Below are 27,444 nucleotides of genomic sequence, written 5' to 3'. Positions count from 1 at the left end.
TTCGGACACAGACCAGGAAATGTGTTGGCACATTACAAGGAGATGACTGCACAATAGCAGAGGTGCATAAAGATGGCGGCCCCCATGCACTTACCACAAATTCCTAGTTTTTGCTCAGTTCGCCATATTGTATGTTGCTCTCCATTACTCTTTTTTTGTATGGTCGTTAGCAAAGCTCAACTTCAAGATGCCGGCAATTTGGCATTTATTGGCACATTGAACCATATCGCAACGCTATAGTTTTAAAACTCAGTGGATAGTGCTAAAACTGATGTCCTGTCGTCTTTATGCACGTTCGCCATTGGGTCGTGATGGAGCGCTCCTGCACTGGAACCAATTAGCATTGACAAATCAGCCTCCCCACTCCACCCCTCTTTTTCTAGTTCTCATTTGCTCCCTTCTCTCTCTCGTCCCCTCTCTCCCTCTCTTCCCCCAACAACTCTCTCTATTTCCCTGTCCTCTCTCTCTCTCCCCCTCTTCTTCTCTCTCGCTTTTTCTCTCTCACTCTCTTTTTCTCTTTCTTTCCCTCGCTCGCTTTCTTTCACTCCCTCGCTCGCTCTCTCTTTCACTTTTTCTAAAGGACAAGCTGCAGCTGCCATTGTCAGAGACCATAAATTACATTGGTGGAGAGTTTTAGAGTCAATTTAAGAACACGGCACACTGCCTTCTACTGGCCAGGCGATTTCCTCATTTGATCTCTGGCCCCAGACTAGTAATGACAGGCCCCTCATTAGGAGGGAATTGAAATGGTCTTGGAGAGTAGCTGTGTCTCAAATGGCACATAGGGCTCTGGTCAAAAACAGTGCACTGTGTAGGGAACAGGGTGCCATTTGGGACGCAACCTGTATTTATTTCTGATGGTGGTGTAGTAGATGTTTGTGAAACATGTTGATAGACTACTACTAACTTGGCCAGGGATGGGCAACTGGCGGCGGCCCCCCTTTTTTGTAGGCCCGTGGATCAATTTCCCAAGACCCCCAAAAATGTTTTTTTTTAAAATAATCATTTTGGCACTCAACCTATTGTTGAATGTTAGAATAGTAGAATACACAAGGTGCCATTCCAAAATGTGGTTGTGCATCAGCAGTTTTTCACTCAATTAGCCCATGTCAGCTTGGTAAATTAGTCTAAATTAGTCTAGCAACCAGCTATCTAAACGTACATTACCGACAGGGTTATCATTGATTTCGTTAGTCGCTCTCACTCATATCATGCTAGAGACTGCAAACATGTCTCTCCACCAAATGTGTAGAACTGCAGGAAATAAGCTGTAAAATTGCCATTTTTTTCTCTCCACCCCATGTCAAAATGTGTAGATGTGCAGCATTATTGCTTTACAACTGCAAAATCTTCTCTACTCCCCATGGTTAAAAGGAAATTAACTCAAACTAAAAATAAATGTTATTTGCTGTCAAGAGGGCCGCTAAAATGTTTTACTTGCAAAATACACTATTTGTCAACCTGCGTTGCCTTTTATCTACCTACGGCCACTGTTCCCAAATTCCTTCTTTTAGTGTTGAAGAATCCCACAAAGCAGGAAGTATTTGGGGCGCCTGCCAAACATACTTTAATATCAAGTGAAGCACGCAACAAAGTGTACAGATGCAAGTAAATAAAGAGGATGAGTGTCTTTACAAACCAGGGAGGTACGGAAGATTGCTTGTGCTGATAGCGCTGTTTTCAAACGCTACGCCGGTGCTCCTCTCAATAGGTCTGCTATTGAGCTGTTTGGTTTCCTAGGGCTTATGCCAAATGCTGGTGCTTTGAACACCTGATAAAATAAGTGTAATCTGTTCCTTATCACCGGGACGAGGGTTTGATGTCGCCGTGAGTTGAACACAATAACCTCACTCCACGACTTCTCCAGTCCACCGGGGCGGCACGGCCTAACTCCACCGCTCTCCCGTGGTGGAGAGGGCGAGAGCTAAGCAGCTGGGAGAATAGCTATCGCTCAGATGCTAAGTAGCGAGATCCGTGTCACCTTATCGGGAATCCCAGGAATGTTTTTTTTTTTTTTTTTTTCACCACACACACACTTGGGTGTAACTCGAAGGGTATGAGTGGAGGGTGAGGTTCCCTCTGATCTTTTCGAGAAGGAGGAAGAGGTTCAGGGATAGTTCACAGGACACACTCCACAAGCGCCCAATGTCCTCCTCGCTTGGCTTGTGTCCTCTGCATCCCTCGCCTGCCCGGCTGTAGATTAGACCTGTCTCATTACACTTTGTTTATGTTTGCTGTTTTGGATTAACGAGACCGATCAATGGATTGGATTGATGTATATTTACTCTTCAGGGTTTTGAGTTTGCATCTCTTCTCTGTGCAATTACATCCCAAATAGCATTTAGGATTTGGTTGTTTGCTTTAGATGAGCAGGAGCGGTGGGTTATTCCGGCTGAGTGGCCATGTGTGTGTGTGTGTGTGTTTACTCTGCGAGAGGTTTGATAGGACCATATGAACCGCAAGGAGACACGCAGTGACACGCTCATTACAATATCAGATCTGGCTACCCTAGCCAGTGATGGGGAGCAAGCTTGTCCTTTTGAAAATGCACAGTGTTGCATGATTCATCTGCATATGTAATTCGTGTCAGGAGAATTGACATTATGCATAGTTTTACATTGGCCTGACAGAATGTGTCCTGAGCCCCCTCCACCAGGTGTCCCTGTTTGTTTGCTATGCTGTAGCCTATTTCATTGAGAGTCTAGCTATGTCCCCGTTGTCTCTCCTTCCTCCCAAAGTATGCACTTGTTCACATCCCTTGACTGAAAGGAAATGACTGGTATAAGAAATATGGCCTAAACATTTAGCCCATGCCTCCACCAATCCAATGATTTTAGATTTGTGGGAAGGAGTGAGCAAATGCACACATTGGGACGTGCTCTTTTGTTAAGTTACTGCAGTTTGGGGCATTGAGAAATTAAGTGTGTTGGTCATTTTAGGAAATGGATTATGCAAAGTTGGGCTACATTTGATATTGTCCAATGTCATAAAATGTCTTCATAATGGATTAAGATATCCAATTATCTCTCTTTTGACGGTTTTCCCCCCTATACTTCTGGCCTTTTCTGAAAAGTGTCAATGCCTGGGTCTATGTAGTCCACGGCGTTCTATAGTGAGTGACAGGGATGGTTTCGATTTTTGACCTTATGCCACATCTTCAGACGCAGTAGCTAATTAGGTGAGAGGGCAACGTAACAATGGCCCTATGCTAATGTAAAGGCCTTGCACCAGAGCTAGTCCAGTATTCCAACTCCAGTCCAGGGTTGTGTCCAAAAGCAGGGGCTCTGGACGAAAAAAGTGCACTATATAGGGAATAGGGTGCCATTTGGGATGCAGCTCAGACATGAGCTAAGCTGCTGTCTTAGTTGAGGCTCGCTAGCCCCTCTGGTTCCCTCTGTGTGTTTCACGGCAGCAGCAGCGCGCTCTGGTCCAGATGCTATGCGGCACGATGACCTTGCCAACGCCTCCGTCCGTCGCCTCCGCATGCTGCTTAGCATAATGTTAGGTGACGTAATCGCTAAACTATGGTGAAGGTTGGAGAGGAGAAGTTTCATTATTTTCGGCAGCAGTAGCAGCGTCGGTACGTGCAGGAACTCGGGAACTTTTTTGGGGACTGCTGTCTCCTCTGCTGCCAGTACGTTAATATATCTTGCTTTTGCTTGAAGGATGTCACTTCTTCAAATGCTATTATTCACTTTTCCTTTATCGTCTGCATTGTTTTTAAAACATTTTTTTTATCATGTAATGATTTTGTTCTTGGTTGATGGTCAGATAATTTGATGTTCCTAGTAATAGTCATGGCTAGTTGGAGCTTTTTGTAAATATTATTTTTATTTCACCTTTATTTGACCAGGTAGGCCAGTTGAGAACAAGTTCTCATTTACAACTCCGACCTGGCTTGAAATTGATTTAGAGTCGGTATAATAATAGGATTACTGTGATAAGGTGATGGCTGAGGATTTTGTTTTGCATACGTTCTCCAGATAGATGAGATGTCTTGTGGCTGAACAGTCACGGTGCCCCTCAGGACTCGATGTTGGGTCCGACTCAATTCTCAAATCACGTCCTGTTGAACTGCTCGTGACATTTCCTGTTGCATTGTGACTGCATTTGGTTTGAGGGTTCAAAGTTTCCCCAACTGCGTTCCTGGGACAGGTATTAGGCAGGGCACAGACAGGATCCACTCTGGGTTTTTTTCCCCTCCACCTACTCTATCCTTTTTTTTTCTCTTTCTCGTTGTATCCCAAAGCCCATCCAGACAGGGTGTGTCATAATAGTTGGGGGGGGGGGGGAATATTTGATCAAAGTGATTGGTTCTTCACCCCTGTAACAAAGATGAAAGATCATCTTTTTATTGCACGCTAGTAACAGTGTGACACTGAACTAATTAGTCTTGATCTGCCAATCACCCCAGGGGATGCAAATGGATACTCTTCCACTTGGCTTTGAGGGCTCCAACCTGTACGTCAAGGCTGGAAGGAAAACAGAGTAAAACAGATCAATTAGCCTTAAATGAGCTGCCCTTGTGGTTTTCCTGGAGAATCCCTCGCTGTCTTCTCCCTAGCCCCGGGAACCAGTTGGAGCATGCACCCGTTCGCTCGCTAGACAGAATTGACACAGGAGATTATTTTTACTTGTTTGAGAGACCACATTGTTATGTACAAAGCAGGATTACCCATTCAGATGAGATTTCTTAATAAAATAGGAGAAATGCCATAAAGGTTGAGGGTTGAAAATACAGAAGTAGTCATGCTTTTTTATTAGAGGCCTTAGTGCATCCTTTCTGGAGAAAGAACTGCACTTACGTGAGCAGTGACTGAAAATGCTTTATTTACCTGTTAAAGGGAGACCCCTTGCCATGACTATTAATTATTGTTGAACATTAATCACGTGTAGCTAATCGAACTGTCTGTTTAGCCTCCCTGTTTTTACAGAATTAACATATATATCTTTTCAGTTATTTGGCAGATACTTGGCAGTCAAATCACAATGACTACGTGTTGCGTGAGTGAGTGAAGTGTAAAGGTAAGTTAGAAGCTTGATAAAATGCCATTCCTGAGACCCTTATTTGATGTCCCCCCCCCCCCCCCCCCCCCCCTCTTGTCCGCAGGGTCGACATCTCACTCTCATTTCCAAGGAATTGCTCATCGACTCAACAAAGAATTGGACATCGTCCGAGATCAGAGGACTAAACTGGGTGAGTTGTTGGTGCCGCATTATGCTTTCTCGAATTATAATATGTATGGGCAGATGCTGTCTTTCGGGACTTTGAATTTTCCATTGAAACATATGCAAAGAGGTAGGCTTTTCAGATATTGCTGAGAGCCAGCGAGCCTTTCTTTTCCCTCTCGGTCTTATTTCTTAATTTGGACACGTTCCAAAGCATTTCTGCCCGATAATTATTATTTTCCATCCTTTTTAGGATATTATAAATGAGGTACAATGGGTGCGAGCCAAGGCTTTTGGGGGTTGGGAGGGGGAGATGAGGCCACAAAGGCACTTAGGATATTGGACAAGATGCAAACTTTATATTGTGCCCAGCCTTTTAGTGATGTCATTAATTTAGCAGGAGGGTGCATATAGAGTGCGCCTTGGCAAACGTCACAGGCCGCCCAGCCTGGCACAAGGGGAGGGAGAGAGATGGGGGGGGAGGGGGGGGGGGGGGGGTGTATGTGAGAGAAGGATGGGGGGGGGGGTGAGAGAAGGATGGGGGGGGGGTGAGAGAAGGATGGGGGGGGGGTGAGAGAAGGATGGGGGGGGGGTGAGAGAAGGATGGGGGGGGGGTGAGAGAAGGATGGAGGGCGGGTGAGAGAAGGATGGAGGGCGAGAGAGAAGGATGGAGGGCAAGTCAGTCAAGCTAGTCGTAAGGACACTGGACCACAGTGTTGTAATGTCCTTTCTGAAATCCCTTTATATCACATGTCCTTTACTGTCCTTGGCCCATGCTGTGGTGTACTCTTCCGTCAGTCTTCAGAAGCTATCACTGCTGACATAATACTATTATAAGGCAGATTCTCAATGTGTAGAACGATTTAAACGATAGAGACCTATTCTCTGCAACCATCTAATTGTGTCAGAACAAGAAGGCAAATCGGTAGCGGCGCTGTCTGTCATCCTTTAACAGGTAGACCTATAAATCAAGTTGTTCATTTTAATCTCAGTTTTCTGTTTCATCTGTACTCCGTTATTGTTTCTATATAGCGAAGATAGACTCATTAAAGAGGAAGACTGATTTATGGCCTCTCTGATGAGAGAGCAGATAATGTTGGTGCCCACTCTCACGATATGTTTTACCAAACCAAATTGTACTAACTCTAGAAATAAACCCTGAAGCCATGAGGTTTCACGACTCACTTTTGATATATTAATGAAACAGTTTAGGAAAACAGTCTTTAATATCATAAGTGATTCACTCTATTGATTTGAGGTATTGGTCGTATTTGCCTAAATGGTTAGAATCCCAAACTCAATGAATGTGGTGGTTTCCCAACTCAGACCTCTCTCCCCATCTCTTTCTTTGTCTTTCTTTCTCATCCCCTCTTTCTCGCTCTGTCCCCCCACCCTCTTTCTCTCTCTCTCCTACCTTCCCATCTTCCCTCCCCTAGAGAGGAGGAAGAAAGCCTCTGCATGGGAAAAGAACCTGCTCTACCCCATTGTGATGTTAATACTACTCACAGGGACGGTGAGTATTCAGATTGATACTACTGCAGCCAGTCACTCTCACTAAAGCCCCCTGTTTCCCAATGGCATATGAAGCATAAAGCCTTGGTGGCTGCTGGGGAGTTTTCCCTGGTCAGCTTAGTTTGCAATCTCAAATAGCACCCTATTCTCTATGTAGTGCACTCCTTTTGTCCAGAGCCCTATGGCACCCTATCGTTTGTCCGGCCGTGTTAATGTTAAGACTTCTATGAATGGTGGGTGGAGGAGTCAAGCGCAGAGAGCAGGTAGTTCCGTACGTGGATCTTTTATTCCAATGACAGCGGAAAAACGGACATGCAAACCACAAGGGCGCATGAAACAACCCGTCCAAACAAACAGGACTAAAACTGTCCTGAAAAATAGTGATCACAATAATCAACCAACACCATAAAAACAGAGAACAAGCCCGCACAATAACCAGTTGGCCTAGTGCCCTTAAATAGCCTACAAACAAAACTAAACTCAAAACAGGTGTAACCAATTAGACCCAACTAACAGAAACAAAAGGAAAGGGAATCGATGGCAGCTAGTAGGCCGGCGACGACGACCGCCGAGCGCTGCCCGAACCGGAAGAACGAATCGGCGGGATTCTTGACAGGTAAAGAAAAGGCTCTGCTAAATAGTCACACCGCTGAAGCAGCTGGGCTTTCGATTACTCTACATGGATGGATTCAATCTGCCTCTTTTAACATGCTCCTGTTGTACAGCCGCAGTGTGGAACTGCTTACAGAATACGTTTGCAGAGTACAGAGAAACAAACCCATGATTAGTTCCGTCTTGTCTTTGATTTGATCTTTTTAGCTAAATCCCTCTGTTTCTCAACTCTCCTCCTCCTCCTCTCTAGACCATCTCAGTCCTACTGGTGGCGCTGAATATCCTCTATCTGCTGGTGGATGAGACTGCCATGCCAAAGGGATCAGAGGTAGGCTATAATGGCGAGAGAGACTTACTTCCTGTTCCCCTTATGAACAGATTCACATCAGAGGCCGTTTCTTTTTTATACAAGCCCTAACGCACGCACACACAGGTAAATCCGGAGCGAGGCAGCTACTGAACTAGACCGCTGCGAAGGTGCTTGGCAGTCGTCGGGGATATAAATCAAATTCCGGATATGCTCAGGTGCATGTTGGAGAGAAAGCTCTGGGCCAGATGTTTATCATAGCAGAGCTGGCCTGGATGCCTTTTTTGTCGTGCTGCTGCTCATTGAAAGTCATTTCACAGCGGCATGCAGATGAAATGTGTGATGTCCGCAGCAGGTGAAATAAGCTGCTTTACCCTCTGTGTGTGTGTGGGGGGGGGGGGGTTCCAGTCAGTAGCTCTGTGTGGACCAGGCAGACCAGGTGAACTCCTGTTATGTGTCTGACTGGAGAACCTAATACTCTTGCATGTCATGTACTTCCTTAATCTCTTTATCTCGTTTCATCTGCTACAACCGAAGTGTGTGTGTGTGTGTGTACGCGCGTTCGCTCGTCTCTTGTGTGTTTGTATGTGTTTTCCTTTCGTATGACTAAGGCAACAAAAGGTATCTTCTTTCTGCCTAATTTCTCAGCTCGTCTTACGGGCGACCGTCCGCCCTCCTTCTCGACATTCCAATTGAGGAGATATTTTCTTTGGCATGACGCATTGCAGAAAATCCCCCAAATTATGCTTGTCATGCAGCTTGATTCCTGCCTCCCGCCTCCCCCTGACAGCCACAGCACAGCTAAATGGTTTACGCGTTTGATGAGCTGGAAGGATGCCACGCCTCTGATCTCACATTGCTAAGGAGACCGGGGGGGGATTCGTGTGTCCTTACAGTCAATCATTACGGATATCATACCCATCTAACCAACTTAACAGGGATGGCTGGTGCATCGCAATGCCCTCTCAGCTACTATGCACTCTCTGAGAGAGGAGCGAGGGGGCCGAGAGAGAGGGGGAGAGGAGGGGGAAAGGGAGCAAGGGAGGGAGGGATGACTGGGCCAGGTAGGTGAGAAAGGGAGAGAGAAGGGAAAGCGAGGGAGAGGGCCAATGGGCTCCAGACTGTGGGGAAAGTCAAATGAGGCCCATTCCAGATAGAGCTGTAGGGCTGGGAGCAGAACAGAGCAATGGAGAGGAACTGTAGATGTTTGTTTATCCCTCCCTCCCACACAACACTGCATGGCACTCAGCATACTCAGTACTACAGGGCTACTGCTGCTCCAACCTCCAGCCTCCTCCATCTCTCTCTCTCTGACTCACAGCCAGACAGGAGGGGAGGAGAGGAGGTGCACCAGTCAGAGGACAGGGCTTTTTACAGCTTGATGAACAGGCGTTAAGAGGACTTACAACCGTGTTATTGCCAGCTCATCCCCTGTAGGTGCTGATCTTGGGTCAATTTGGCATTTTACCCCGCTAATGGTTAAGGATTGGAGGATGGGAAGCTGATCCTAGATCTGTACCTAGGGGATCCTCTGAACCTGACATTCGGTTCCTTCTCAATCTGTGGCTTTGCAAAACAAAGAAATGATAAGGGGGGGGGGGGTCCACGGTGAGTATTTTTTTCTTCTGTTATTATCCGTCACTGAAACTATGTGAGGTACATCAAAGCGTGACGGAGGAGGACGGGACATGCCTGAAGGGCCTGTCTGGGTGTGACGCTCTCCACACGACCTCGCCGGCACACAGGTGTTGCTCCCCGCTAATCCCAGAAGCAACAGACACGGTGTGTCTGAATGAGCCGGGCTGCGAGGAACACCAACCCTAGCAGCCCTCCACCCCGCCACTGGAATGAAAAGGAGACCAGATTGAAAGGTGGCTTAATGAGAAAGCTGCCACACGCCCACCCACCTGTCACTTTAACATGTTAATATCTTCCCAAAGTGGCAGAAACGTAACACTGAAGAGTTGACCTTTCCCATGACATGGACACATGCATTACACAACCCCTCCCACTCCACTATTAATAAATGACATCAGATGCTGTGTGCTAATTCGCTGAGAGAGAGGGCTCTACAGAGACCGTTGCAGAAAAAGGTGTGAAACTACACTTTCCTTTTTATTTTCTCTTTCTTTGCCGCGTGTGTGTGTTTGTGCAAAGTGACCTGTACAAGTGTGTTTTTGTCAGTATTAATGCAGCTGGAGCTAGCTCCTAGATATTGACGACCGGTGCCGTTTTTAACTTGACAGAAGTGCAACCCTCTGTACAACGTGTCCCTGTGCTGCTGTGCCATAGCATGGATCTCTCCAACAGAAAGCATGCGTCCCAAATGGCATCCTGTTCCCTTTTCTAGCGCTCCACTTTTGAACGGGGCCAATGGGGCCCGGCTCAAAAGTAGTGCACTGTATAGGGAATACAGGGTGCCGTTTGGGACGCGGCCGACGTCTTCCTCTGCTGCGAGTCGCTCCAACACAGAGCAAGCAGGTCACTGATCCTCTTTTGGATTGAAGTGAAAAGTAGTTCATGTAAACAGCTAGGGTGCCAAGTCTTACAAAAGCAAATGTTTATCACTCAAACAAAACACAGATGCCGAGACTATTGGCGTAATATATAGATGTCTCTTTTCCCCGCACGAACTTCAATTGGGCAGGGCAGAAAACATCTGGCGTGTTTGCCGAAGCGTTTTTTAATTTATTTGTATTTGTTATTGGCATGCATTCACGTTCTCCACTTTTTACCGTAAGCACTTCTGTGCCTTGCTGCTTGTCTCAACACCTGTTTGCATATGGTGTGATGGACAGTGATTTGAAAAGGGAGTCTTTTCTCTCTTTCATCTCTTTCCATCCATTACTGAGCCGGTTGGAGTCTGTTGAAAGGGAAACTTCGACATGTGCCGAGTTTTAGGTAGGCTAGTGGTTAAGAGTGTTGGGCAAGTAACTGAAAGGTTGCTGGTTTGAATCCCAGGGCCGATTTAGGTGAGAATCTGTTGATGTGCCCATGAGCAAGGCACTTAACCCTAATTGCTCCTGTAAGTCACTCTGGATAAGAGCGTCTGCTAAATGACTAACCTGTAATGTAAATGTTTTACCTTTTCTTTCTGTAATCACATACTTACAGATTACAGAACCTAGCTAAGTTTTTAACTTTTGTCATATAAAATCATTATATTCAGGATTTATTTGCACTGTTAAAAAATAAACTTTTGGTGTTCTTCTGATGACACACAGACAAATGAGAGATCCTCTTTTTGAATGTTGATTTGATTTGTGGTCTAGCCTTTTGGCCTCTGGAACACATACCACTGCAGAATGGGGTTGAATCGAGCCCACTGCTATTTCAGCACACTCTGTCTCCTATATTTCCTCTCCTTGTCTCCTTTCCTGTCCTGGTCTCTATCCACAATAAATCAAGAGGAGTGCGACTGCCCCCCTTCCTTAACAAGACAACAACAACAAAACCCCCTCTTCCTCTGTCATTCCAGGATCGGGGGCTTGGGAACACCTCGCTGTCCACGTTTGGACTGGTCCAGGCTGTCGTGGACATCATCCTCATGTTGTATCCTTTCAATGATTCCTCTGCTCTGGGGCCATATGAAGTGTCTGAGTAGGAGTTACCGATCTAGGATCAAGTCCTCTGTCCATGTATTATTTTTTATTGGGATAAAACAAAAAAATGCACGACTGATCCGATTTCAGCAGTCCTACTCTGTGACATTTGATACATATGGCCCTTTGCTCCAATGGTGATACGAGCGACATTCCCAGGGCCAATGGTGTTTACTTACTTAAGACCTATTGCTTAGTCTGACATATTCCGGGACATTCTGTTGAGTTTCGTCACATTCTTCCTTGGTGAAAAGTTGCCAACCTGGCCACTTAAAATGTCAACAAATGTCCGAATCAAGACGCTTTGGATTTCTTGTCCTTGATTCCGCACCAGTTACTTGATGGTGTCCTCAGTTGTCGGCTTCTACAGCTTGCGAGTGTTTGAAGGCCTCACTCCCAGGAAAGACGACACGACCATGACAACGGTAAATGCACACACACACAGCGGTGATGATATATTGAGACCTTGTGTTTCATCCTCTTCAGCCTCCAGTCCTCAGTCTGAATGGTTCCGTTCATCTCCCACCCAATATTTGTTTGTGAGTTGCGTAAACATGGACGTTGCGTAAACAAGCGCTTCTTTTCTTGTACATCAGTGAGGGGTGGGTGGGGGGCTGGTTGTGTGCTCTGTTTGGCTCACGGGGGCAGCCATTCACTTAGTAATGAGCGGGGGGAACGGTGAGGCTTGTTAACGAGCCATGGCGACTCAGTGAAAGGACTTGAAAGCCACAAAAGAGCAGAATCTGGTAATGAGCATCTTCAGAACTACTAATTGCACAATATGTGTGGAATCCATTTACTGTGAAGAGGTGTGTGTGTATGTGTGCGTGTACACAGTGTCTTGTTAAAGTAATCACGCCCTCAGTTCTCACACTCAATGGTTTCATCATGGCCTATCTATATGTTAATGGTTTTCATCAGTTAAGGTTCTATACCTGCTGACTCTAACTCTCTGTGACTCCCTCCATGTAGATCATTGGTTGCTGTGTGTCCATCCTGGTGCTGAGTTCAGCCCTGCCAGTCATGTCCAGAACACTTGGTGAGTCTCTCCTAGCTTTTATCCACTCTATTCCCTATGAGCCCTGGTCAAAGTAGTGCACTACATAGGGAATATGGTGCCATTTTAGATGCTACCTTTGTGAAATTCATAGATGTCAAAATCAATCTATTCAACCCATGGATTGATCACGTAGTAGATGGAATAGGTGAACATTTCGGGAGTGCTTTTGTGAGAAACTAATTGGAGGGCAGAGATGGAGGGAGGCAAGGTGAATCCCCCCCCCCCCCCCACTCACAGACCGTTAAGGTTAACAAGTTAAATTCCTTCATAGTTTGCCATAGCGATTTAAGAAGAGAATGGAGCAAGAGTGGGAGAAAATGACACGATAGCAGCGGCAAAACAATGGCACTAATAAACACGCAGGGAGCAGACACAGCTGTTCAAATAGCACCATCGTGTGTGTGTGTGTGTGTGTGTGTGTGTGTGTGTGTGTGTGTGTGTGTGTGTGTTGGCTTACAGTGAGTCATAGAGAGCTTTACAAAATACCACAGGTTCTGCTCTGTGACACTGAATAGATGAAAAGGAATAAATGAATGCCCCCCCCTCCCTCAGCCAAAGGAGAAAGACGTGGGGAGAGGGAGTGTGTATGCTTGTGTAATGTGTGTGTCAATGTTATGGGAGAGGTAAACTCTTTTAGTGTTACCGTTCTGCTATTTTGTGAAGATATTAACATGGCAAACAGTGTGTGTGTGTGTGTGTAAACCAGAGAGCATGATTGATGTAGCAAAATAAGTCAGATTACTTGGGTTTCAACTGTTTAAAATATTCTATATGTACCCGTTTGTGCTTGCCTGGCTTAATAAACCAATAGAAAAGTCCCAAAACTGTAAACCCTGCCCATCTGGCGCTCAACATATTTGAACGCATGTCTGAGAGAAATAAACTGCACAGAGTTGAGGGGCTGTAGGAGATCCTGTGGCTAATGTTACCCGCTGCTACAGTAGTCCTGTCGGCCATGTTTTATTTAAGCTTCTCTTGAAGGAGGGCCATGGGACCTGTAATGCTACTGAAATGGGAGTGCTCGTTTCTCAGTGGCAGCAACGTCGGGGTTAGTTAGGGTGCAGACAAGGGTAAAAGTCCAATGAACACACTTTATTTGGGGGGGCTAAAAGAGGCTTGGCTTTACAGGTGGACCAGTTATCGAAGTGTGTGTGTTTTGAAAGCATCAGAGTGGTATAGGATGCGTCCCAAATGGCACCGTATTCCCTACATGGTGCACTACTTTAAACCATGGGGGACATTTGGGGGACCCCACCCCCATCGCTCCCACCGAGAAGTTATTTTTCTCCCCTGCATGTTTGTGCAGATTTTGTCTGCAGTGTCCCCAAAAAACACAGTAATATGAGAGAGGACTTGGGTCACTACTGTCAGCCTGGCTGCTGTTCCTGGGATAATACACGGTGGCTGGGCTCTGCTCAAATGTAGTGCTCTATATAGGGTATAGGGTGCCATTTGGGATACACCCTACCAGAGTATAAACCGTCTCAGAAAATGATCATTTATTACATAGATGCAATTCTAGATAGTCATTTATCGTTCCTTGTCTGAAGTCGAATTAATACATAGGCCACCATTCTCGCAAATTAGTGGATGAATGATCAGAATGAATCAGCAAATGTAATCACCCACAACGGCTTCCATCTTACTTGGAATGGATTGTGAGACATGTTGGATATCACTTGGCCCACATACACACATTGATACATAATGATACATTCTGCAAATGGTGATGAAAAAAACTGGGTGAAGTGAATCGTGTGATCGGAGGAAGACAGGTTCTTCTATGAGAGGTTACGTCATCTCTAGACACACAACATATAGGCAGCATCCCAAATGGCACCGTATTCCCTACAAAGTGCACTTCCTTTGACCAGAGCCCTATGGGCCCTTGGGACGTAAGCATAGTTTCCCCTTCTGCTAACGGAGCCATTCCAAAGGCCCCCAAAAACTTTACTTCCCAACAGCTCCAAATACCAAACCAAGATCAAAATGTTTTGCATTAGAAATTAATTAGGCTTGACCGGTGTGGCAAGGTGTATTGACTGCCATCTCTCCAACCTCTCTGCCTCTCTTTTACAAGCAACTTGTTTCAAGGCCCTTGATGCTTGCCAACTGCTTAGAGGCTGTAAATACATCTTTCCAGACACCAAATTGATTGCCACGCAGCAGTTTCGCAGGCATTACCGAAGGGGGGGGGGGGGAATCCAAGAACATTACCTCACACTGTGAGCTATGCCAGTTTATGAATTGCGAAATTTGATCAAGACCGCTGAAGTGACTGGTTGGTTCATGTATTGATATTGGGTAGGCTTGTCGTGGTTTTACTTTGAAAGGTGGGCTGCATGCACTGTTATTTAGTTCACACGGGTAGAGAACATTGAAAGCACAGGAATGAATGAGTTCCACTGCTTCGGACTATAAGAGTGAAGACTATTTACAACTGACGTGTTTTAATCCACCTCAGGGTAGGTTATCCTGTCACTTTTTTGAGTACATTTCTTTTGACGGCAGCAAAACCCTCGACTACTGAGATGAGTCTGGGGCTGCGTCCCAAATGGAACCCTATTCCCTTGCGTAGTGTACTTCTTCTGGCCAGGGCTCTAGTCAAAAGTAGTGCACTATATAGGGAATATGGTGCCATTTGGGACCGAGATGTTATTGTACTGGCCGGGGCTGGTGGAACATTCTGGAAGGTTCTAGAAGAAGCAGCAGCCCATGATAAATAAATAGGAAAACAATAGGGTGTTGACGCCTCTGCATGCAGCGTGTGATCTGCCATGACAGATGGTTTGAAATTGGAAAACCCGCTCAGGTCTGGCGGAGTCCCAGCGTGGCTGTAAAAGGCAACTGGCCCAACTAGAGAAACGAGGGATTAGCAACTCTGTTCCGTCCAATGCATTGAAACTGTTTGCAGCACGTCTCCACATTAGTTCCTTCTCAGTAACTGCAGAAGTGTGCGTAGCTAAATAGAGGACAGGATGAGGTGGCTACTGGGCCATATTGAAGTAGCTTTTGTGAAGTTCTGATGAATTTCAGACATTGTTTTGTTTACGATGTGTGTGATTCATACGAAGCATACACTGAGACAAGACATGGAGTGAATGGCTCTGACTGGCCTGAAACTGAGGATTCCCTCTCGCAGGGGGGAGGTCAGGCCCGCCCGCCATGAGTTGTACAAGCGGTCTCGGCAACATCGGAAACCTACAAGATTCTGCTTGTACAACAACAGTTGACTCAGGTGTATGTGCAGGTGACTGTGGTCCCATTGATACCCATGTTGCCTGGGGTGTGGCTCATTTCTGTATTTTTTTTGTTCCACTCGATTTTTGCACGCTAACAAATTGTCTATACAGTCCCACTAACAAAACACTTTCCTATGAAAGGAATATTAGTAATCTGCCAAATGTCAGACAATGAAGATGACTTTATCTCAGGAAGAGCGGCATTGGCCGCTAAATCATTTATATAAAGGGTTCGGCTATTTTGGCTTTATTTTCGTCCGTCCTGGATCCGGCAATGCCTGAGCATCTTAGTATACAGTGTACATCAAATGGTTTTTGGGTATAAGCGCTTCTTTCAATTTGGCCTTTCTTGCCTGTTGAAAGAGTCAGGCTATTGAAGAGACGCTTTTCAAAGTGCCTCAACTGCCGACAGAACAGACATTCTTAAATAGTTAATTCGCGGAAGCAGTAGTGGAAAGGGAAGGGTTTGTGATTATTAACACAACTCTTGTCTTGCCAAAGGTGTTTGGAAAAGGGAACATGTAGACTTAGTGCCTGTCATTGGGAAATAATCCAAGCTCACTTTTTCTCTCCAGGTTTTTTGTAACATTTTTGTGCCCCATGTTTGTATCGATTGCTCTTGGTTTTCAGTCCACAGTGTCAGATCATGTAATTCTGCTGGTCACTGCCTAAATGGGAATCAGAGAATATTGATAGGCCTACATTACTTAGACCACAGGGGCTGCTGAGGGGCTCATAATAATGGCTGGAATGGAGTAAATGGGATGGTATCAAACCCAAGGAAACCATGTGTTTGAGTTCGTTATCGTTGCATCAATTCCGTTCCAGCCATTCCTATGAGGCCGTCCTGCCCAATTAAGTTGCCACCAAACTCCTGTGACTTAGATAATTCAACCAGAGGTTAGAGCTGGTGTCAGTGTTGTGAAATTATCCCTGCTTGAAGTAAAATAAAAACATAATAAACTATGGTCCGGTATTTCTAAATTATCCTGATATAGTTATATTCATTGTTTTGTGTTGTAATCCACTCAAATAGCAAAATATTGAATCTGCTGTTCTTTTATTTAACATCTTCACACTCTTCACAGGTATCACCAGGTTTGACCTTCTCGGAGACTTCGGGAGATTCAATTGGCTGGGAAACTTCTATATCGTCCTATCGTACAACTTGCTGTTTGCCGTGGTAACTACTCTCTGCCTAGTCCGGAAGTTTACCTCAGCGGTCCGAGAGGAACTCTTGAAAGCATTAGGTAACATTTTTATATTCATATACTTATGTTCATGTCAAACAAAGCTGAAATGGCGTTATTACTGGTTCATTGAGTTACCGACATTCTTAAAGAATGCATTGCTATATACAATAATAAAGCCTTATCATAGATTACTACAGACAACGAGGACAATCAGAGAATATTGTTTTCAACAATTGATGAAAGCGCACTCTGTGCATTTGAAATCCTCCACCTGTACAGTCTTTTAGATTTGATTACTGCTTTTAATACCTTTGACTATAAGATATTGGTCAAACTGGCATTTAATATGGAGTTGGTCCCCCCCTTTGCTGCTATAACAGACACCTCTATTCTGGGAAGGCTTTCCACTATATGTTGGAACATTGCTGCGGGGACTTGCTTCCATTCAGCCACGAGCATTAGTAAGGTTGTGCATTGATGTTGGGCGTTTAGGCCTGGCTCGCAATCGGCGGTTCAATTCATCCCAAAGGTGTTCGATGGGGTTGAGTTTAGGGGTCTGTGCAGGCCAGTCAAGTTCTTCCACACCGACTTCCACACCGATCTCGACAAACCATTTCTGTATGGTATAATAATGCTAATATCGGTGTCATGACGTGAATGGGATTTGTTCCACAAATGCTAAAACTTTAGTGCCAGAGAAATTAAACCAAAGCATCTATTGCAGTCATACCTCATATATTTTAAGCAAACCCAATATGTAATTTTGTAATTTGGGTGAACTATCCCTTTAAAGCCAGGTAATCAAATCAAATTAAATTGTATTGGTCACATACACAAGTTTAGTAGATGTTATTGCAGGTGTAGTGAAATGCTTGTTTCTAGCTCCAACAGTGCAGTAATATCTAACAAGTTCACAACAATAGACACAATACACACAAATCTAAAGTAAAGGAATGGAATTAAGAATCTATAAATATTTGGATGAGCAATGTCGGAGCGGCATAGACTAATACACATTAGAATAGAATACAGTATATACATATGAGATGAGTAATGCAAAATATGTAAACATTATTTAAGTGACTAGTGTTCCATTATTAAAGTGGCCAGTGATTTCAAGTCTATGTATATAGGGCTGCAGCCTCAAATGTGCTAGTGATGGCTATTTAACAGTCCGATGGCCTTGAGATAGAAGCTGTTTTTCAGTCTCAGCTTTGATGCCCCTGTACTGACCTCGCCTTCTGGATGATAACGGGGAGAACAGGCTGTGGCTCGGGTGGTTGTTCACCTTGATTATCCTTTTGGCCTTCCCGTGACAGGTGCTGTAGGTGTCTTGAAGGGCAGGTCGTTTGCCCCTGGCGATGCGTTCGGCAGACCGTATACCACCCTCTGGAGTGCCGTGCCGTTGCCTTTCCAGGCGGTGATACAGCTCTCAATTGTGCATCTGTAAAAGTTTGTGAGGGTTTTAAGTGCCAAGGCACATTTCTTCAGCCTCCTGAGGTTGAAGAGGCCCTTTTGTGCCTTCTTCACCACATTGTCTGTGTTGGTGGAGCATTTCAGGTTGTCAGTTATGTGTACGCCGAGGAGCTTGAAGCTTTCCACCTTCTCCACTGCGGTCCCGTCAATGTGGATGGGGGTGCTCCCTCTAATGTTTCCTGAAGTCCATGATCAGCTCTTTTGTTTTGTTGATGTTGAGCGAGAGGTTATTTTCCTGGCACCACTCTCCCAGGGCCCTCACCTCCTCCCTGTAGGCTGTCTTGTCGTTGTTGGTAATCAGGGCTACTAATGTTGTCATCTGCAAACTTGATGATTGAGTTGGAAGCATACTTGGCCACACAGTCATGGTGAACAGGGACTACAGGAGGGGGCTGAGCACTCACCCTTGTGGGGCCCCTGTGTTGAGGATCAGCAAAGTGGTGGTGTTTCCTACCTTCACCACCTGGGGGTGGCCCGTCAGGAAGTCCAGGACTCAGCTTAATAATGAGCTTGGAGGGTACTATGGTGTTGAATGCTGAGCTGTAGTCAATGAACAGCATTCTTACATAGGTATTCCTCTTGTCCAGATGGGATAGGGCAGTGTGCGGTGCGATGGCGATTGCATCGTCTGTGGATCTATTGGGGCGGTATGCAAATTGTAGTGGGTCTAGGGTGTCAGGTAAGGTAGAGGTGATATGTTCCTTGACTCTCAAAGCACTTCATGATGACAGAAGTGAGTGCTACAGGGCAATAGTCATTTAGTTCAGTTACCTTTGCCTTCTTGGGTACAGGAACAATGGTGGCCATCTTGAAGCATGTGGGGACAGCAGACTGGGATAGGGAGATATTGAATATGTCCGTAAACACTCCAGCCAGCTGGTCTGCACATGCTCTGAGGACGTGGATAGGAATGTCGTCTGGGCCGGCAGCCTTGCTGTTACGTGTGCTCCCTCTCCGTTCTCTAGGTCACCAGGCTGCTCGTTAGGCTGCACACCTGTCACCAGCGTTACGCGCATAATGACACTCACCTGGACTCAATCATCTCCTTGATTACCTGCCCTTTGTATGTCACTCCCTTTGGTTTCTTCCCCAGTCGTCAATGTTCCTTTTCTTGTCTGTGCGCTGTTCATGTTTCTTGTTTTGTTCATTTATTAATTAAATGTATTCACTCCCTGAACTTGCTTCCCGACTCTCAGCGTACATCGTTACACTTGCGAGGGTTAACACGCTTCAATGTCTTACTCAAGTCGGCCACGGAAAAGGAGAGCCCACAATCCTTGGGAGTGGCCGCATCGGTGGCACTGTGTTATCTGGAAAGCAGCTGAAAAAGGTGTTTAGCTTATCCGGAAGCAAGACGTCGGGTGTCCGCGACGTGGCTGGTTTTCCCTTTGTAGTCCGTAATTGTCTGTAGAGCCTGCCACATACATCTCGTGTCTGAGTTGTTGAATTGCGAGTCCACTTTGTCTCTGTACTGATGTTTTGCCTGTTTGATTGCCTTACTGAGGGAATAACTACACCTTGCTGTGGTTAAATGTGATGGTTCGCGCTTTCAGTTTTGCGCGAATGCTGCCATGGTTTCTGGTTTGGGCAGATTTTAATAGTCACAGTGGGTACAACATCTCCTATACATTTCCTGATAAACTCAGTCACCTTATCCATGTATTCGTTGATATTATTCTGTGGCCACCTGGAACATTTCCCAGTCCACACGATCAAAACAATCTTGAAGCATGGGATTCCGATTGGTCAGACCAGCGTTGAATAGTCCGTAGCACTTCTTGTTTGAGATTCTGCCTATAGGAAGGGAGGAGCAAAATGGAGTTGTGATCAGATTTGCCGAAGGGAGGGCATTGGAGGGCTTTGTAGGCATTGCGAAAAGTTGTCCGATGCTTTCTCTGAGTTAGTGCTACATATAGTGTGTTGGTAAACTTCAGTAGCGTTATTCTCAGATTAGTTTTGTTAAAATCCCCGGCTACAATAAATGCGGCCTCAGGATAAGCGGTTTCCAGTTAGCATAGAGTCCAGTGTAGTTCTTTGAGAGCCGTCGTGGTATCGGCTTGAGGGGGAATATACACGGCTGTGACTATAACCGAAGACCATTATCTTGGGGGGTAATATTGTCGGTATTTGAGGTGTTCTAGGTCGGGTGAACAAAAGGAATTGAGTTTCTGTATGTTATCACAATCACACCATGAGTAGTTAATTTTGAAACATACACACCCGCCCTTCCTTTTCTGTCTGCGCGATGAACTGAGAACCCAACTGGCTGAACGGTCTCAGACAGTATGTCCCGAGAGAGCTATGTTTCCATGAAACAGAGTATGTTACAATCCCTGATATATCTCTGGAAGGAGATCCTCGCACTGAGCTCGTCTACTTTATTATACAGACTGAACATTAGCGAGTAATATACTCGGAAGCGGTGGGTGATGTGCGCACCTCCTTTGTCGGACTAGGAGTTCATTCCGAATACTTCTTCTTTGCCTGCGGTGTTTTCGATCAGCCTCTGGAATCAGATAAATTGCCCTGGGGGGTATGAACGAAGGACCAATTTGGGAATGTCGTATTCCTGGTGGTAATGCTGGTGAGTTACATACGGGTGTATGTAATAACACAAAACAAATTCTGGGCTATTAATGTAAGAAATAACACATAAAAAACGAAATACACCAAAGTTGCTTTGGCGCTAGAAGCACGGCTGCCCTATCTATCGGCACAATCTCATGTCAAGGCTTTTCACCCAGTGCTGCCAACTCTCACGCATTGAGACACACACATTTGACCCTCTTCACACAACACACCTTTTATTTCTCACACATTGAACAAAAACTACTGCTTTTATTTTCTAATTAATCCACTCCATTCATTGTGTTTTCTTTTCAACTGTGCCTCCAAATCATTTTGAAATCGGAGCATATGCGCCTGCAATTCTATATCGTGAGCATTGTGACCACATCAGCTTCACTCGGGAGATCCATAATTTTCCTGCCACCGCACTGTGAACCGTAGCAGATTGAAGCTTGTGATTGGTTTAGTAACGTTCCGGACCCAAGGAGATTGGATGCGTGTTTGTAAAGAAACTCTCCTCAAGATTAGAGTGGAGCAGGCAGCCCTGGCAGACTGGACAGGCACGTTCATTCTCCGTTTAACAAAGTTCATGAACTCAATTGTCAAAACTGCAACTTGTAGCGCTATTCTGTACACAATTGTCAACAAATGAATTTGCTGTCACTCCTGTCCCACTCACAGAATGCTTCCTTTTGACAGCATGTGATAATGTCATCTACTTCTAGTGATTGAATCCAGCAATTGCAGCCCCAGGTCTATAGGCTACGTTATTCACCTCGTTTGGTCATTGGTAATTCAGCACTAGGTTCATTAGGCTGTAACAATGAAAAGGCAGCGTTCAGCAGGAAGTTTGGTGGAGTGACCTGATACAACTGTATTATGAACCATATTTTCCCCAAACAGCTTGTGAACCCAAATGTGTAACTGGTTCTAGTGGGAGGACAATAGATTGAAAGATAATTTGAGTTGGGTGTAGGGGAAGATTTAAGCGGTCATCTTGTCTTCAGGAGATTTTATCTGTTTTAATTGATTTGGTCTTTCACAGTAGCTGATGTAAATCATTAGAACAATTCACATCTCCTATAATGGGCTTAATATATAGACTAATTAGTGAGCTATGTGAAAATATGTAGAATTGCCGGAAATTAGCTTTAAAACGTTTTGTAGAACAGCAGACTAAAGACTGGGCATTCAGGTCAAAAAGCCACGCTGCTTGGTTGCAGGTCTCTAAAGTGCAACAAAATATTTTGCTGTGTGATCAGGAATTTTATTTTTGGACCACTGTGCGACTATGAAAAATATATCCCAGATAATAATTGTTGTAATGAAAAGGTTTCGCTGTATAGTTGTTTCCGAGAGCACTAGAGAGCACTAGAGAGCACTATACGCTTTTTGTATGTATGGAACTTTTCTGGGATCTTTTTATTTCAGCTCATGAAACACTTTACATGTTGCGTTTTTATATTTTTGTTCAGTATAGTTCAGTATGTGCTTCAAAAGTAGCTTGAATTCATATAGGCCCAATATAGGCTGCATCTCAATCAATTAAAAATTATATATATATTTTGCAAAATGTCTCCTACCATTAAAAAATAAAATAAAATAGTGTTAGTTGGGAGCACCAGTGCTACCAATGAAAAATGTTACTTTGGAGCCCTGCTCGGTCGAGACCGTTTCCCGCGGTAGAGGTGCATCTTTACAATGACGTGATAAAACATTGAAACAAAGTTACCACTGGTTGTAGCAAGGGTTTGTAGTAAACGGCTATCATGAAATACATGCACCAGAAACAGGTAAGTACTGTATCAGCAAGCTAAGTTGGCTATTAACTGCAGCAGTATAGCTAGCTAGCCCATTGGCAGAAGACCGAACGTCTGCATACTTATGATTGGCAAAGATTTCACCATGTTCAATCTTGGGATCTTCAGCAGCCGACATGAGACCTTCTAATAAAACCAGACCATTCAGATCACTATGCTGCTTCGAATGTTTGATCTCGATATTGAGTTCATTTTACCGTCCGAATGCATTGTATTCAGCCAGCAATACACTCTTACCCCCCCCATGGACCGGTTCGTGCCGAAAACATTCTCCATTCAGGCTGCAAAAGGCTTCGATTTCCTCAATTTTATTTAACGACGAGAAGGGGGAAAATATGCATGCTTTCTTTATGAAACACTTATTTTCCTCCACCATGCTAGAGTGGCTAATGCCTAGGAATGCTACTTCCTGATGTTGCACCTCACGTTCAGCCAATGGTAAACAACAGACTGCTGCAACCTGATTGGCTGAACGCGATACACAACATCTGGGATTAGCATTTAGCTGCTCTAGCATATTACATCGATCTGCCAGCCTTTGGGATGCATATTGCTTTGTCTTTTTATCTATTTTGTGTTATTTTATTATGTACAGCGCATTGAGTCACTGTATTTGTATGAATTGTTCCAAATGAATAGTTGTATTATAATAATTACATTATTATTACGCTTTATGCTCCGATTGAACCAAATGAATGCTGTATGATTGAATAACGTCTCATTTTTACCATAGTTATTTGCACTGACGAGAAGTATACGTTTAGGTTTTTGTTCATTTCAGTAATAATCAACACTAATTACAAAGAAGTCAGTCTCCCTATGACTTAGTATCATAACTCTTAACCGTTTCCAAGTCTGCAGGGGCAAGCTGGGTCTGCATTCTCTGCAACTCAGGCAGTAGGAAGACTACTGTGGCTGCAGCCAGAGAGATGTATAGCCTAGTGTTGATTCCTGTCACACACACACCTCGAGTGACAAAGTGGGGAAATGACGGCAAAATCCAATGTGCCTTAGGACTGATATGTGACAGTGAATATTATGAGGCGAAGGGGGGACGTCTCTTCAGCTTGTTGTGACAGACCCAGGATGTCTGATGTAGAAAATGTCAGACGGAGGCAGTGGGAGGCAGTTTATTTTTTCCCATTCCTCGTCTTGAAGGTTAACTGTGTTTATTTTAATTACATTTCTGCCCCTTATCTCTTCCTGGCCAGGTCTGGATAAATTACAACTGTCAAACAGCCCCACAGACCCGGAGTCTGGGAAGCTCTCGGCCAACGGGCATCAGAAGACTCTGTAAAAGAGACAACCGACACACACACACACACACACACCTAACGGCAGCCAAAGGGAGATTTTGATAGTACCGAACTCCACAGCAGAAGGTGAAAGGGATTGAGTCTGTGGAAGCGACTTAGTATACTCCCACAGTGTCTGACGGGCTTTGCGAACTGAGAAGAAACTGCAATTTAGCTTCGTGACATTCCTTCCTCGTGGATGGATGGATGCAGGACAGGGACTGATTTGAGCCCTCTGACAGACTGCCGTCTTCACAACAGTGACCTTGATGTTGACCTCAACAGTGACTGTGACCATGGGCCATAGCCGATGTCTGGGGGACTTTCTTTTCCCTCAGCACCAACTTTCTTCTCTCTCTTTGTCTATTCTTATCTCATTCTACCCTCTAACCGTTTTTGTGGAGTGCTCCCGTCCTGTAGGTTTTCACTCCAACTCTAATCTATCACACTTGATTCTAATAATTAGCTGGTTGATAAGCTGAATCGGGTTATTTACAACTGGGGTTGGAGCGAAAGGGTAGCTCTCCAGGAACAGGGTTGGAGCGCTCTGCTCTAACCAATCTCATTCTAACCTCTTGTTTTTCGCGCTTGCCTAATCACTTCTTATCTGTTATTTTTCTCCCCCATAACCTAACCATTGCACTATGCCGTATTGTCTTGGAAGATGCAATGTAACCTTTCGACTTGTGGCCATTTTTACACATACGTCTACACCCTGTTCTATTTCCAACACAGTTTAAAATACATGTTAGTTATAAAATGCAGCTCAGGGTTATTTGGAGAGAGAGAGACAAAAAATGCCGCCTCACCAAAGTATAATGAGAAGACGATTCCATTTCAGAATTAGAAAGTAAATGTGATGTGGCCGTGGGGGCATTCACAATAGATTACCTGTATTGTGGTGGTCTCCAACAGTCATCTATTTCAGTTTGTCATGTAATGTATGTTATATGTGTGAAGTATGGATGGCTACTGGTTTAATACGTGGATTTGTTACGTGGATACGTTTTATTTGTTAATGTCAGAAGATAATGTGTGAAAGATGACTCCGTTCTATGATAGACTTGCTTTGAAAGCACCTTGCATGAAAAATAAATCGTACTTATTTCTTTTAACCTTTATTTAACTAGGCAATTCAGTTAAGAACAAATTCTTATTTTCAATGACGGCCTAGGAACAGTGGGTTAACTGCCTGTTCAGGGGCAGAACGACAGATTTGTACCTTGTCAGCTCAGGGGTTTGAACTTGCAACCTTCCGGTTACTAGTCCAACGCTCTAACCACTAGGCTACCCTGCCGCCCCGCCTCTTAGCCATTTGACATATCACTCTTAGCCATTTTACACGTCATACCCAGTTGCTTTGCTGTGCTTTGCTCACAGGTGCCTGTTTATTACCACTTCTTTGCCGGTACATTTAGTACCCGTTCACCACAGTGACCACACCGGAGCCACACCGGAGCTCCATTGACACAGAAAGAATGGGGAGGCACTGTGTAGCCGTGACTAGCCAAGCCTTCCATCTTTCTGGTTGTCGCAGGCCAGTTCTGAATGTGTAACAATGTGCTCTTTTTTATTTCCCTTTACTCGTAGTCTGTCGGCCTACTGTGCTTTTTAATTTCATAAAAGATGTAGTTAATTATTTTGTCTTGATTTAATGAATGTTGTTTTCGGTGCTGTCGATTTCGATCACTCTAGAGATGGAGAAAAATTATGTATTTTCTTTGGTCCCAAAGAGCAAAGATCGAAGCTTTCAGAGTTTGATTCTGTGGGTGAATAAAAAGGTTGTGCGTTGGTTAACTTGATCTCGATCTCCCCAAATAACTATTAAGCTATTTTAAAATGTATCTTATTTCACCTGGCATGAAGCTTTGTTGAACTTCTTCCTATGGTAAATGTTGTATTTGTACATACCATTTATGTTTCATACCTCTCTTGCATTATTTGGATGTAAACAGTGGGCTGCCGTTAAGCCTCAAGTATTTGTTGTAAATAAGTCTACAGAAGCTCTTTTTGGACTGTGACGCTACTTGTCACTAGAAGCACCTTTTATGCCTTATTTGTGTGTGTGCTCACGTGTGGGTATGTTTGTTTTAAAAAAAAGACAACTTTACTGTGAACACCTTGTCTCTGGATTTCAATTGCAAACCAGTTTGAACTTCTTCATTGTCCTTTGCGGTGAATGTAGTATATAATCTCCCCTTAACTCAAATAGCCATAGTGGGCTTCCAAAAATATGAATTACCAGATAACCTGAGCACTTGTGAAAAGGGAAGGTGATGGGCCCCAATAATGAATGTGTCATGTGACTTGTCATGATGCAAATGGCAGGAGATACGATTAACGTATTTTATTAAAATATGCATTTGAGACTTGTTTTTTACAGGGACTGTTTTATTTTTAAAAAGGAATGTATATTATACAGTAATAGTTTGGATGAAATTTAAAAGTAAGGAAAGCAGTAGCTATTATCTATCACAAGGCTCACCTTAGGTTCTGGAGTTCGCAGTGCCAAGCCTTGTACTGTGTTCTGTCCCCTCATTAAAATGCAAGATTATGAGTGATCCAATTTCACACCTCAGGTTGATTTTGGTAATGCTGATGATAAATGATACTGTGAAAATCCAGAATTGAAAAAAAAAACCACTAACCAAAACCCATTACTACTGTGGCTAATAATGTCTGGTTTGTGTTTCCTTGATGACTGTGACCCCCTTGGTTCCTCTCACCCTCAACTATCAGTTTTATTACGTTAATAAATATATATTTTTATTGCTATTTCAGACAATGTTTATGCTGCATGTATTATTGGTTGAAGAAGTACACCAGTGATCACAATCTATTACAATCTGTCTTTTCCATTTCGTTTCTGTGGAGGACACAGTCGAGGCCCGTTTCAACCTAAGGGAACACTTTTGATTGCCTTGCAGTTTTTTTTTTCCACTCGCAGAGGGTTTGAAATGTTGAGGGGTGGCCTGTACTGTCGGTGGAGTAGCTGGTAGTTTTGTCTGTCTGTTTTATTTTCTGTGTCTGCATGTAATTTCCTGCCCATTTATGTGAATGTATATATCTTTTTTTTACCTTGTTCTGAGTTGCTATATATGTGTGTGTCTTGTTGTTTTACGATGTTGGTTTGTTTACAAATAAAACAATGAAAATCATGTTTATGTTGACGTTTTGCTTTTTCATTTCACATTTACATTTGTGGCGTACACAGGCTTCTTTTTGAGATGTAAGGGCACACTTGGCAAAAGTAAGCTTTCTGTTACCATGGCACTATCTGGCTGTATGAACTCCTGGCAAGTCACACTGGTAACACAGTATTCTGGGTTTGAGCCACCAGAGGAATGGGGACTTGAGTAATAAATTCACTTTATTGGTGTGGATGCCTGAAAGTGATACTTGCATTTGTCTTTTGATGATGCATTTAAAGTATTTTAATAAAACAACCGGAATAACTTCCTGTGTTACTGCACATTTAATTCCTTGTGTCCTTTACAGTCGACAAACCGCAACATGTAAGGCCTGCTGGAAGCGCTCAATCTAAACCATTTTGAGAAATTATACGATTTCTGTGAAAATGCTTTTATT

At 44.2% G+C, this 27,444-nt stretch overlaps 1 protein-coding gene across 3 annotated transcripts in view; it reads left to right on the top strand.

Moving 5' to 3' along the window:
* LOC109908763 (limb region 1 protein homolog) overlaps positions 1 to 27,014 on the top strand; it is a 68,995-nt gene extending 41,981 nt beyond the window's left edge. For all 3 annotated transcript variants that reach the window (XM_020507442.2, XM_020507445.2, XM_031796266.1), the window contains 8 exons: positions 5,111 to 5,197; positions 6,606 to 6,682; positions 7,544 to 7,621; positions 11,079 to 11,152; positions 11,537 to 11,627; positions 12,175 to 12,241; positions 16,593 to 16,754; positions 23,773 to 27,014. In XM_020507442.2, coding sequence (XP_020363031.1) covers positions 5,111 to 5,197; positions 6,606 to 6,682; positions 7,544 to 7,621; positions 11,079 to 11,152; positions 11,537 to 11,627; positions 12,175 to 12,241; positions 16,593 to 16,754; positions 23,773 to 23,858 — 722 coding nt within the window. In that variant the 3' untranslated portion in view covers positions 23,859 to 27,014. The remainder of the gene's footprint in view (positions 1 to 5,110; positions 5,198 to 6,605; positions 6,683 to 7,543; positions 7,622 to 11,078; positions 11,153 to 11,536; positions 11,628 to 12,174; positions 12,242 to 16,592; positions 16,755 to 23,772) is intronic.
* Positions 27,015 to 27,444: the final 430 nt, after the last annotated feature.

The sequence above is a fragment of the Oncorhynchus kisutch genome, linkage group LG18, assembly GCF_002021735.2.
Source record: "Oncorhynchus kisutch isolate 150728-3 linkage group LG18, Okis_V2, whole genome shotgun sequence".
NCBI lineage: Eukaryota > Metazoa > Chordata > Actinopteri > Salmoniformes > Salmonidae > Oncorhynchus > Oncorhynchus kisutch.
The sequence above is the reverse complement of the archived record's forward strand: the minus strand, read 5'-3'. Positions and strand labels throughout refer to the sequence as shown.